General features: G+C 41.6%; 1 protein-coding gene across 1 annotated transcript in view; it reads left to right on the forward strand.

Moving 5' to 3' along the window:
* LOC107124727 (solute carrier family 22 member 15-like) overlaps nucleotides 1-13,574 on the forward strand; it is a 53,041-nt gene that overhangs the window by 17,233 nt on the left and 22,234 nt on the right. Inside the window, exons 3-4 of the mRNA XM_015428229.1 lie at nucleotides 10,754-10,886; nucleotides 12,338-12,502. Of these exons, the coding sequence (XP_015283715.1) occupies nucleotides 10,754-10,886; nucleotides 12,338-12,502 (298 nt within the window). The remainder of the gene's footprint in view (nucleotides 1-10,753; nucleotides 10,887-12,337; nucleotides 12,503-13,574) is intronic.

Below are 13,574 nucleotides of genomic sequence, written 5' to 3' on the forward strand. Positions count from 1 at the left end.
TTCTCCTCTGAGGCTTGGAGGACATCTTGGCCCTCCCTGGTCGTCATTTTCTCTATCTACTATGCTGTTCTTTCACACTCTATTTAAAAATAATAATATTACGTGAGAGAGGGGACTCACCTTTTTCTTCCTGTTCCAATGTTTGTGATTTGGCTATACTCTTCTTGTTGATGTTCAAGTTCTCTTTTTTACAGTGGTTAAGTTAGTGTATTGCTTTTGGAGCACCAGAACTGAGCCTAGGGTGACTACAGGAAACTGGAAGTAATTGAAATTAGTCCTGCCTCCCTAAGTGATGGATGGGAATCACCCATGAGATGTCCTCCAAGCCTCAGAGGAGAAGGACCCTTCACGGTGAGTAACCAATGGTCGTTTTCATATCTGACATGCCTGTTTCTATATGTGCAGTTTAATACTGCTGGTAGTATCTAATACCCCCTTTTCTGTTTGCTCTGGGATCTTTGGGCAATTAGGAGAGAGCTTCCCTTCTACTTTTCCATGTGCTAGAATATCCTGTCCACAAGATCTCTTTTCAGGTACTTTTCTAGCACGTGGAAGAAGCTGGAAGAATCTTCACATACACAGCTTTACATGTGTAGGCTTCTGTCTGTGTGATCAGGAAACCAGTGTGTAGAAGCTTGGAGTAGGGACAAGTGCAGTCTTGCTCCCCTCCCCTCCATGTGTTGAAAGAATGCCTCAAAAGGACTCTGGTGGGCAGGAACTCATTGGCAGCAGTGAGTCACTTCATTCTCACCCAAGTCTTTTTTCAGAGTGATGTATCTCATTTTGCTTGGATTATTCAGTATACCTGGCAGATAGATGACATACACATCTCTGTAGTCAACATAGTGTCGTCGTCGTCGTCGTCGTCGTCGTCGTCGTCTTCTTCTTCTTCTTCTTCTTCTTCTTCTTCTTCTTCTTCTTCTTCTGCATTCAGATAACACAACAAAAGGGGGGGGACTAAATACTGACAGCATGGCTGCTGTTTTGTTGAGCAATTCTAAATGGATTTTTATTGAACCCTGAAAAGCAGTTATGGCCTTTTCTATGTTTTGTCAGTGTGGCAAATTAATGCTTCTGTAATAGAAGCTGAAAGAATTTTTTTCTCCCCTTAAACCTAATAAAAGCATTATACAATGTATTGGGATGATTGCAGAACTAACGTGAAATTGTGCTTTAGACTTGTTTAGTGGTTTTGTTCCTTCTGTCTATTGTAGTAAAAGAGACCTGTGATAATTCAAGGATTGGCTTTAGAGGTGCTTGAGTTCAAATAAGGAAGATACATCCGCTTGTCCAGGGTGCCTGTCTGTCTGTGGTTTCCATGATTCCCCCCACCTGAGCTATAGTTTCCCATGTCATTCTCAAGACTCCCCCAACCTTCTAAATCAGCAGGGGAGCACTGTGTAGGGACTGCAACATGAAGGTGGAGGTGGGAAAGGTCTGTTCTGTGGTTGGAGTTGTGTTCAGGACTCATTAGATATCTGCCTGTTGAATTCATGTATCACTGAGTTCTATTCAATTCATGTATCACTGAGTTCTATTTAAGTTCCTGCTGCTTTAAAGTCAATAATCAAGAAGTCAGATTGCTCCTTCAAGGAGCTTACTGTCTGAATTTGGACGGGGAAAAGGCTTGGAAGGGGAGGAAGAAGAAGAATGCATGCAAATGCGGTTACCTGAATTTAGGCTTAATTTGTATAGGGATGGATTTATTTATTTGCATGTAGTTGTTGCATTTTTAGAGGAAAGAAAATCAATGATCAGGGCAACTTGCATCTAAATTTATGTATTCATGTAGGGTATTTATATAACCAGCCTTCTCTCAGCATAGTCAGGACCCAAGGCAGGTAACTATAATAAATAAAATTCAGAAATTGTTTAACTCATTAAAAGGTATCAGTAAAACAAGTTAGTCAATTCTAGGGCTGCCAATAATCCTGGAGAAGAATGTCCCGCCTCTTAATGTTTAGAAATGGGTAACTGAAGCTTTTCATGACATGGAGGCACATAATGTCACCTGGTTAAAGATAAAGGACACTTTTTTTCTCTCCAGGCAGCTGGCAATTCTAGCCAGAGCCCACATCTGTTGCTTTTAGACAGGCCCATAAATTCTTCAATATCTCTCTTACAGCCTTACTGGGTAGGGGTCCACATCGCCCCTTTCAGGAGCTGTTCCACTGCTATGGAGCAGCAGCAGAAAAAGCCTGGATGGTGACAGATCATACTCAGGAGACTGAGGGGGCTGCTTGGAAACCCTTTTGTGAGCATCACAGGTTCATATAAGGAGTCATCATCCTTCAGTACAAAATGTACAAGAGTATAATAAAAGCAACAAGTGACAAAGATTAAGTAATTCCAAACAGTAGCAACTGAAAGCAGTGAAGTGTTTGAGGGGGAGTGGAGGAAAGTGAGTCTTTACCTGAAAGCAGAAGCAGAGTAGGTATGTATGTTACTGAATGTCACTGGATGTGGAATTCCAGGAAGTGGGGGGTTACCACATAAAGACTAGTTCTACCTCCGTTTTTATCACATGTCTGAGAAGGAGGATACATAGAGCAAATCAGCGTCTCCAGATCTCAGAAAGCAGGGAAGAACATAGGGGAGAAGGAGCTTCCACATGAATCACTCTAGAGTGTAGCCATTTTTTGGTCTTTAGAAGTATGAGATGTTTGAGTGGTGTTGTCTAAGTTATGCTTTACAGTTGAGTTGAAAAATAATAGTAGCTGGATGCTTTCCTAAATTGAATAGGGAAACTTTTCTTTAAAAGGGCTTATACTGGTAATGATGTTTCATTACCACTGAACAAAGCTGTAACTTTCTTTTAAAACCACTGTTATTGTTTTGCAGTGGACAATAGAGTGCCTGAATTTTTCCTTCTGTATCAAGAATAGAGCACTAGGGGAGCTGGACACATGTGTGCGCACATACACAATTTCGCCACAGTATTACGTTTTTAAAAAATCTGCTCATAGTATTGCCTTATTGAGTCAGAATCTCCCATGGCTACTATTTATGCTTTTAAACTCCATAAGAGATAATGGCTCTTCAGCTATCAAACTCAGTTTGGTAGTCATGGTTTAAGACCATCATTGGTTTAGAAGCAACAAGATGTTGTGGAATAGATTTACTGACAGAAAAAGAAAGGTGGTGTCTTTCATGTAGCCTGTTCAAAATAAATCCGGTGCGTAGTATTGGAGGTTTTCAGAACATTCTGGTTTTCTACATTTCTGTTTCATCCTTACTTAGTGCTGACTAGGGATGGGTACAGACCTGAACACCGAGCCAAAATCTGCCTCAAATTTGGCCTGGATTAAGGCTTGGATTAATCAGCTGGAAAGTCATGTGTCCGGGCCTCAAGGCTCCCAAGCTTCTTGGCCTGGCTCGGAAGCTCTTGTGCACTCTTGGCAGAAAAACCCCACCCATGGAGTTTCATGCGGAAAAGCTCCTGCCAAAAACACCTCTGCCACTGAACAACCCCACTCAGCCCAGCACATTTTGGGCTCCTGTCTTGAGGTTCCCCTCTCTCTTCTGCCTGCTGGCTGTGGGGCTTTACTGCTCCTGCCAAAAGCACACCCCCTTTCTTCCTGGGTTGCTTGAGTCTCTGAATTGGGGTCCCCCTCTCTCCTCTGCCACTGAACTACCCCACTTAGCCCAACACTTTAGGGGCTTCTGTCTTGGGGCCCCCCTCTCTCCTCTGACTGCTGGCTGTGGGCCTTGCTTTTAGTGCTTCTGCCAAAAGCACCCCCCACCTCTGGGTTGGTTGAGTCTCTGAATTGGGATTCCCCTCTCTCCTCTGCCAACGAGGCACCCAACTTGCCCACCACTTTCTGGGGGTTTCACTAAGTGCCTTTTCCCCTGGCTTTGGGGTTTCCTTTCTGCCCCTCCCAAAAGCACTGCCTTTCATTCAAAAAGTCACTGCCTTGGGGGTGGGGGGGTCTCCTCTCTCCTCTGCCAATGAGGCACCCATCTTACCTACCACTATTCATGGATGCGGGCAGATGGGAAGACAGGCTACGTTGAACACAGGTGGTGGGATACGACCATGGTCTCCCACACCAGCATCCTCTTCCCCCAGTATGTCATCAGTGGCCTCCACGTCAGCTTCCCTTGCAGCATCCACGAAGCTGGTCTTGGTCACTGCTCGAGAGCTCCTGCTGGTTCTGGATGGGCTGCAAGGGCAAAGTATGAGTTGGAGGGAGGAAACTGCCATCACTAGTGCTGAGAGTGGTGACATTGGCCGTAGCACGTCATCCTGTTCTGTGCCTGGAGATTCCTGGTCTCAATCCCCTGCCCATCTCTTTTCTGTCGGCACCCCCCCCCCCAATCAGTCCAGGGTCTGAGTCTGGGAAACGGTTGTGCCTGCAAAGCACCCGACTGATGGGTGTGGGGGCATGCCTGCAGTTTGCTGCATGGAAGTACTTCCACAACCTTCCCAGTGATCCCTACGTGGTGGAGTGCCAGGTGTGCGGGGCATGTGTTCGTAGGGGGGAACTTGCATCACTTAACCACAAGCATTCTACAGAGGCACTTGTGTAGGTCACACCCCAGTTTGACACTGCCGGAGGGTGAATCCCTCCGGGGTGCACGGGGTGCACACTCCCAGTCAATGGGGAGAGGAAGGCCAGGAGAGACGGGCCACTTTGACAGGGTCTCTGGCCTCTTCCATGGGTTCCCCCAGGCAAGCCACCCATCAAAAGATCATGCACACTGGTGGCAACCAGAGGAGTTCTGGGGTGGGCAAGGGGCCACGCCCAAATTGGGGACAAGCCTGCTTCCGTCTGGCTACAAGGCAGTGCTCCTCCACACTCAGGGTATGAATGTGGAGCACATGACAGTGAATATCGCCACAACCATTCAAGAAGAACTAGTTTTTTGGGGGGAGGAATCACCCATGGCTATCTGGTCACGGATGATGGCCCAAACATGTGCAAGGCCGCCGAAAGAGCCAAACTTGGAAACATTGTTTGTATGGCGCACAAGATTCACCTGGTTGTGAGGGATGCCCTGGGGTGCTGGGGAGGGTGCTGCCAAGATCAGTTCCCTGCTGGAGAACTGCCAGTGCTTGGCGGGACACTTCTCGAGAAGCCTCAGGGCTTTGCGGCTGCCGAGAGAGAGGCAGAGTGAGGCAGACAACACGGAGCACGTCCTCCTCCAGGACATTGGCACCCAGTGGAACTCCACCTACTCCATGATTGCCCATTTGATGGAGCAGAAGAGCGTGGTGCAGGACGTCCTGTCCTCCATGTCCATCTAGCGGGGGGAGGGTGAGTTTCGTTAGGCTCTTATTCTCCATTCCTTACCATTACCCTGCTCTGTCACCATTGCACAACAAATGCAAGTCAGATTATACTGTACTTTATAGTTTCAGAGGGTGGCCGTGGTGATCTGCACTAGATGAGCTAGATTCGAGTCAAGGAGCACATTAGAAACCAACAAGAGTTTTGGGGTATAAGCTTTTGAGAGTCAAAGCTCCCTTCATCAGATAATGTATTTTATGTTATGGAGAATGTGGGTGGTGAGAGAAGGAGAAGTTGTTAGTGATTTATAGTACAATAAAATGTTTGCTCTTGTGCCTATATGTGTGGAAGTGCTTATGATTATCTCGAACATTGCAACCCTGTGCTTTAGTTAAAATCCATCCTAGAAAATAGTGTAATGTTCTGCACGTGACACTGAGAGTTACAGATTCATTATTCATCACTTACTCATCTTGTTAAAATTTTGTTATGTCCTTGCAAACTTGCAGTAAGTCATGAGGGTACAATGATATTGCAGAAAAGATAAAAATAGTATCAAATCAAATCAAATTTATTATTATGGTTCGTGACCACCACAAGTTTAGTTACAATAATGTACATGAATCTGATAAGTTTTAGGAAATACACAATATTTAAAATTACTGAGTGGCCTATGCATTCTTAAAATCACAAAACAGATTGAACAAAACATCTACATTTTATGATTCAGCCACATTCTGTGTTAATTCCCTGCGAATTCTGCATGATGCTGCAAGAAATCTGGCACAGGGGAGTGTGAGCTGAGGATTTGTGTCTGAAAGGAACTTCCTCGTAATTTCAGATTTAGAACAGGTAGAAACCCTCCTAAGCAAGGGTGCGATAATCATTGCATGGATTTTCTGGTAGAAACGGTAGTGAAGTAAGATATGCTCATTTGTCTCAACCTTCCCTGCTCCACACGGGCAAACCCTCTCTGCTAATGGGATCTTCCTGTAACGTCCCTCCACTACCGCGGAGGAGAGTAGATTAAAAACAGTATCAGAACTTAGTTTTCCTCTATGTTGTTAATTTTCTCATCTGATTATTGAATAGTCAGTACCACAAACCTGGTCAAAGTTTGTACTATTTTACCTTGCAGCTTTTGAAGGTTGCTTCTTATATTGCTCTGGCAGAGTAAACATTGAAATAATCTCACCCCTTCTGAGTAATGAAGCCCTTACCCATTGCTGTTCAGCAATGAAACTGTTACCCAAAGAGAATATCTCCTATTTAATTTGGGGGACTTAGCTTTAAGGAGACAGAGAGGTGGGTATCTGGGATCTCCACCAATGTTTACAGGGATTTTTCCCTTAAGAGAACTCTCAAAATAAACCAGGCAAATCTTCACCTGGAAAGGTTTTGATTGAAAAAGAATAAAAGGCACACCACTCAGAAAACACACTTAACCACACAGACTAGCTAAGAGGAAATAGAGGGAGGAGTGGGGAGAAAGTGATTTTGGAGAGGCGATATTTACCAATCTAGAAGAAGCAGCAGTGAAACAACCAGCGTTTCATGGAGAAGAGAAGGAGGCCCACACACAAGTGGAGATGTGAGGTATGGCGCTGAGAACACACACATACACTGCAACGGAACAGTGTGCTTGCTATTATAGGGAAAAAATGTTGTCTGTGGCTATGCTGACATGATTGCCCCCAAAACAATACCTTGATTGGTTTTTCGGAGATTGCCAAAGGTTTGGGAGAGGCTAGATATGTTTCGCACAGTGATTTGGGAGAACCGTGATGGATTTTGCTGGGGTGTAATAAGGTGTAAATGTTCCTAGATAATCCAATGATTGCTGGATGGGAAAACTATCAGATTTGCAGAATAGGGTTAACTGTTACTAATTTAGGGTAAACGGGTAAGGAGGGGAAGCAAGGCTGAAGTTGATGGAATTAGACCAAGGTGAGGTCACAGCTTCTTGGAAAAGCTGTTGTCCTTAATTATGTCTCTCCTTAGGGTGGGGAGAGGTTGTTAGTCAGCTAGTTAAAATGACTCACCATCAAAAGTAAGGAAATATTTTCTGAGGCTTGTTTCTGATTAGCATCCATTTTGTGTCATTTTGGGTCAGACAGTGTCTTATATTTATGATTTCTGAGGTGATAGTTGTATGAAGGGTGTTCTTTTCTCTCTGTGAGTCCTAAACTACCCCTCTGTGGGAATAGGGGTCTGACTGCTAGCAAAAGGGGCTTTCATCTAAAGACCTGTATTTGAATTTCCCACATCTGTAAAGTGAATGGAGACAGCTGTTTTGGAATATAGTGTTGGTAAAGAGCAGCAGATTTTAGAAGGAAGGAAACCGGAACCACATGTGTGAGAAATGTAAAGTGCAAAAAGACAAAACCTTGGGGACTGATATATTCTTAAGATTTTGCATGTTATGCATTTACACTTACATTTTCTTCAAGTGTGGTTCATGTAGCTCATCTTTTTGACTTCTTGAATTGGCAATCCAGTGTGTAACATTGTTTGTTTTAGTTTTTTTGTACTGATGATTAACCCACATATCAAGGACTTCATCAGAGGCTCCGGATCTGTAGCTTCCTAGAATTAGATTGAAATACGAGGTCCAGCTGTTTAAACATGTAGTCCTTACAAATTCAGCTTGACATTTTGTTAGTTACCATAGTAACCGATGTCTGTCAGCTGTTGTTACCTACGCAAAACTCCAAAATGTATTCCAGACCAGAGAGCTCTTCTGTGATGGTCTGAGATAAAACTGCTTTCCTCTTGATAAGTCTTCTGACAGTGGGGGTAGCAGAAGACCTTTTGCAGCCCTTTTTGTTCTCAAAATAAACCAGGCAGATCTTCACCTGGAAAGGTTTTGATTGAAAAAGAATAAAAGGCACACCACTCAGAAAACACACTTAACCACACAGACTAGCTAAGAGGAAATAGAGGGAGGAGTGGGGAGAAAGTGATTTTGGGAGAGGCGATATTTACCAATCTAGAAGAAGCAGCAGTGAAACAACCAGCGTTTCATGGAGAAGAGAAGGAGGCCCACACACAAGTGAAGATGTGAGGTATGGCGCTGAGAACACACACATACACTGCAACGGAACAGCGTGCTTGCTATTTTAGGGAAAAAATGTTGTCTGTGGCTATGCTGACATGATTGCCCCCAAAGCAATACCTTGATTGGCATGATTGCCCCCAAAACAATACCTTGATTGGTTTTTCGGAGATTGCCAAAGGTTTGGGAGAGGCTAGATATGTTTCGCACAGTGATTTGGGAGAACCGTGATGGATTTTGCTGGGGTGTAATAAGGTGTAAATGTTCCTAGATAATCCAATGATTGCTGGATGGGAAAACTATCAGATTTGCAGAATAGGGTTAACTGTTACTAATTTAGGGTAAACGGGTAAGGAGGGGAAGCAAGGCTGAAGTTGATGGAATTAGACCAAGGTGAGATCACAGCTTCTTGGGAAAGCTGTTGTCCTTAATTATGTCTCTCCTTAGGGTGGGGAGAGGTTGTTAGTCAGCTAGTTAAAATGGCTTACCTTCAAAAGTAAAGAAATATTTTCTGAGGCTTGTTTCTGACTAGCATCCATTTTGTGTCATTTTGGGTCAGACAGTGTCTTATATTTATGATTTCTGAGGTGATAGTTGTATGAAGGGTGTTCTTTTCTCTCTGTGAGTGCTAAACTACCCCTCTGTGGGAGTAGGGGTCTGACTGCTAGCAAAGGGGGCTTTCATCTAAAGACCTGTATTTGAATTTCCCACATCTGTAAAGTGAATAGAGACAGCCATTTTGGAATGTAGTGTTGGTAAAGAGCAGCTGATTTCAGAAGGAAGGAAACCGGAACCACATGTGTGAGAAATGTAAAGTGCAAAAAGACAAAACCTTGGGGACTGATATATTCTTAAGATTCTGCATGTTATGCATTTACACTTACATTTTCTTCAAGTGTGGTTCATGTAGCTCATCTTTTTGACTTCTTGAATTGGCAATCCAATGTGTAACATTGTTTGTTTTGGGTTTTTTGTACTGATGATTAACCCACATATCAAGGACTTCATCAGAGGCTCCGGATCTGTAGCTTCCTAGAATTAGATTGAAATACGAGGTCCAGCTGTTTAAACATGTAGTCCTTACGAATTCAGCTTGACATTTTGCTAGTTACCATAGTAACCGATGTCTGTCAGCTGTTGTTACCTACGCAAAACTCCAAAATGTATTCCAGACCAGAGAGCTCTTCTGTGATGGTCTGAGATAAAACTGCTTTCCTCTTGATAAGTCTTCTGACAGTGGGGGTAGCAGAAGACCTTTTGCAGCCCTTTTTGTGGGGTTCTAGAATAGCCATTTTTCCAATCACACCTAGACTTTTTGCAGTGTGTGTAGTGTACCATTTGGGTCAATACAAAGTTAGGGAGGGCATAGGAAAACTGAAATGGTTCCAGCAAGGGGAGGCCAGGAGAGATTTACTGAGCTATCCTGAGCAGATTTACAGCTAAGAAAATACATGTTAAAGTTGTATCTGAAGGGTGGAATGTTTTAGTTTGATAAGCACTTATAGATCTGGTTTATTTTAATGATGTTATGACTAAGCAGATTTATATTACCTTCAGTTGACTTAAGAGATTATGACTCTGCTTAGGATGGCATTGCTAGTACAGGGACTGCATTAAGAGCCATGTTGGATCAGACTATTGATTCGTTTAGCCCAGTATCCAGTTTCACACAGTGGCCTACCAGTTGCCCTAAAGGACCAACAAACAGGGCATAAAGGCTAGGGTCTTCTCCTGATGTTACCTTTTAGCACTGGGTTTCAGAGGTTTATTGTCTCCCAATATGGAGGTTCCCTTTACTCACCATGGCTAGTAGCCATGCATCTGTCTAATACCATTTTAAAGCCATCTGTGCTCATGGCCATTGTTAGATCCACTGGCAGCGAATTCCACAATTTAATTACTTGTTGAGTAAAGAAGTATTTCTTTTTCTCTGTTCTGTACCTGTTGCACATCAACTTAATTGAGTGCCCCTGAGCTCTGTGTTATAGGAGATGGAGAAAAATCTCTCTAGATACACTGTTTCCAGCTTATGTACAATTTTATAAACCTCTGATGTGACCCTGTTGCTGTCTTTTTTCTAAACTAAAAACTCCCAAACTCTCCAGTCTTTCATAGGATAGGTGCACTAATCCCTTAATCATCTTGGTTGCCCTGCATTATAATCATGTTCCAAAGTAAATTGATAGCATGTTGTGATCTTTTAGAAGTCCTTTTCCTCTTGTGGTACGTTCATTTTTAGAGCCTCACAGAGTGAAAAATGGCTGAGCATAAGCAAGTTTTTTGGAGGGGAAATGTGTTTGGGAAAGAAAAAGCACCCCTCATTTCCAAACTTCTGTTTTATGGGAAGTTGTCAGCAAGCTCCTTCTCAGACTCTAATTTTTCATGTCTAGTTTGCTCCTCAAAATTCATTGATTTGTTATTGTATTTAAACTGATAAACTGTTTCTTTTTTGTTTTGTTTTCAACAGTGGTATTTAATCAGACATGAAGCCTATAAGGTGAGCCTGGCATCATCCCTGTATTTTGCTGGGTTACTCATTGGAAATATAATGTTTGGCCCATTGTCAGATAAACTGGGCAGGAAGCCTGTGTATATGTCAGGTAAGATTTTGTGGAATTTTTCTGCACGGACTCATTTATTTGCATGTTTGCCCTTTGTCAGTTAGTATGAATAGTCTTTGTGTTACAAAAATACATTTTATTAGGCTTTTTAGCATTAAAACCATTTGATCAGTGTTACTTTCTACCTGCCATATTAATTTTATGGGTGTAAACTGAGGCATTCCAGAATGACTCCACAAAAATCATGAAGTTATAAAAGAAAAATGGCAAAATTTTTACCTGGTTTGGAGAATTTAAATATCAATGAAATTTGACATTACAGTACTATAGTAATATTTTTCAGCAGATAGATCTTGATGTTTCTCAGGTTATATTGGCTCAGGTGATAATCTTATGGAAAAAGTCTGATATTTGAATAGAAAGAATCTTTACAAAATGGTGTATGTTATCTAAATGATTGGTCTGTTTTACCAGTGTAGCTGAATATGTTAATTATTAGGTTAATTGTCAACAGGTTTCTGTTTATTAAATTTATTTATTAAAACATTTCTATCCCGCCTTTGCTCTTGGTTCCGGAAGGCTTACAATAATAGTTAAAACATCCCCAGCAAAAACCAAACATAATCACTTAAGATTTTATTTAGAGTCCAGTAGTACCTTTAAGACCAAGAAAGTTTTATTCAAGGTAAGAGCTTTCATGTGCAAGGCACACTTTTTCAAATACACTGGAATGGAAGGAAAGGTTCAAAGTTATAGACTGGCTGAACAGAAAATTAACTTGTGACATGATGAAGATGTTTTAAGAGATGTGAAGACAAACTAAATAACAAGCTTTTACTTTATAGATATGCGTTGCTGTCCTTACTGATTTTGTAGTATATTACAAAATCAGTAAGGACAGCAGTGCATCCTTACTGGGATAAGTTGTAGTATATATCCTATTATACAGGGCTTGTTTTTTGGAAAAAGAGATGCTGGAACTCTCAAGAGGGAATTGAAATTTTCAATCTGTATACTGAAAAATCATGGACTTTTAAACACTTTAAAAAGAATTTTGTCAAAGAGATTCTGGAACTGTGTTCCAGTGTGTTGCCCCAGAAAAAAATCCCTGATATATATCTGATTTTCAGTCAGTTAACCTTAATTATAGGTAGTCCTAGCTTATATATACATTCATCCTACTGTACCTAGGCCAGCGTTTGTAGTATTCACTTTATATCACATGTTTTAGGCTAAATTAACACTAACAGCATTATATTATAGTCTTTACTTCTTGGGGTTTTTTTACTTGAATGAGTTTAGGTGTGTGTAAAAACTGTTTTGTCTGGTTATGTTTTAAGACACTAAAATGCTGTATGATCATTTGCTTCAGTAGAGCTAAGATCTCACCCAAGGTGTGATAAGAAGGTAGTGTGTTTTTCCTCCCCCGTAATTGTTCATTATTAAGGCCTAATACATTAGATTTTACCGACTGTATGTGTTTTGTGCAGGTCTCTTCTTCGACGTTATTTTTGGGTATATCTCAGCATTTGCACCAAGCTATGAAATTTTTGCAATGTCACGCTTTATTGTTGGGATTACAAATGGTGGTATGTCTTTAGTGTCTTTTGTTTTGACACAAGAATATGTAGGAAAATCATTCTGGGCATTGACAGGTAAGACATTAAGACTTGGTTCAATCTCTAAAATGAATCTGTTTCTCAAAATTTTGGCAAATTGGATTTACATTTAGCGGGTGTTAAAACTTGAATAGTCTTAGTCCAGAGTCTATTGATTTCAGGAAAGAAACGTGCATAAGTAGTATCTTACTGGCCCATTGTGCTAACTTAATAACAGCAGTAAAAACTTAGGAAATGTGTTTGAAGGTTTATGAATACTTCGCAGAATTGCTTTTAATGGGTGTTTATATTACATTTTCCTTTCCAAAATTCATTCCTAGTTTCATTGCTCAAAAACTTTGGAATGGCAGGACCCCAAGCTTTATTTTTTCCACAACAGAATCTTATATCATGGTATTTTTTATCCTTGAAATTCCACATATACATTTTAATTCTTTTCTAAGTTTGAAGGGAGCCATCTTTCTCAGTGCCTGCCCTACCCTCTCCCTCCATCAGTGAGTGAGGCCATTTGTTAGGCTTGTGGATGAATGAACAGTACTCGTTTAAACCAGGGGAAGATTTCCACATATCTAGGGAACCCACAAACATTCACAGTACCTATTTCTTCCTTTATTCCCCTTCCCAACTAATGTTCCTTCTAAGCTTCCAGTGTTGACAGCAGAAATTCTACCTAGTGAGCAAAAAAAGCTAGCAACATTAAACTTGTGAGCAAGTCTACATTTGACTATTGCGTAAATTAGTTTTAAAGATTATTTCCATAACATAAAAATCTCAGAATAGAATCTTTTATATTTAAATTATATTTTAAGAATAATTTAAACATTATAACAGAAAACAGAATCAAGTCAAATTTCACCCTCCACTATGTTGGTAACTTGTCCTCCGGAGAACAGGTCTATCCACCCCATTCTACTACATTGGTAGACCTGTCCTCTAGAGAACAGGTCTACCCACCTCTTTCTACTATATTGGTAGACCTGGCATCTGGAGAGCAGGTCTACTCACCCCTTTCCACTATATTGGTAAACCTGGCCTCTGGAGAACAGGTCTACCTGCCCCAATCCACTATATTAGTAGACCTGGCCTTGGGGCTGTCACCCTGCACTGA

The sequence above is a fragment of the Gekko japonicus genome, unplaced genomic scaffold (genome assembly GCF_001447785.1).
Source record: "Gekko japonicus isolate JY-2015 unplaced genomic scaffold, Gekko_japonicus_V1.1 scaffold1954, whole genome shotgun sequence".
Classification (NCBI taxonomy): domain Eukaryota; kingdom Metazoa; phylum Chordata; class Lepidosauria; order Squamata; family Gekkonidae; genus Gekko; species Gekko japonicus.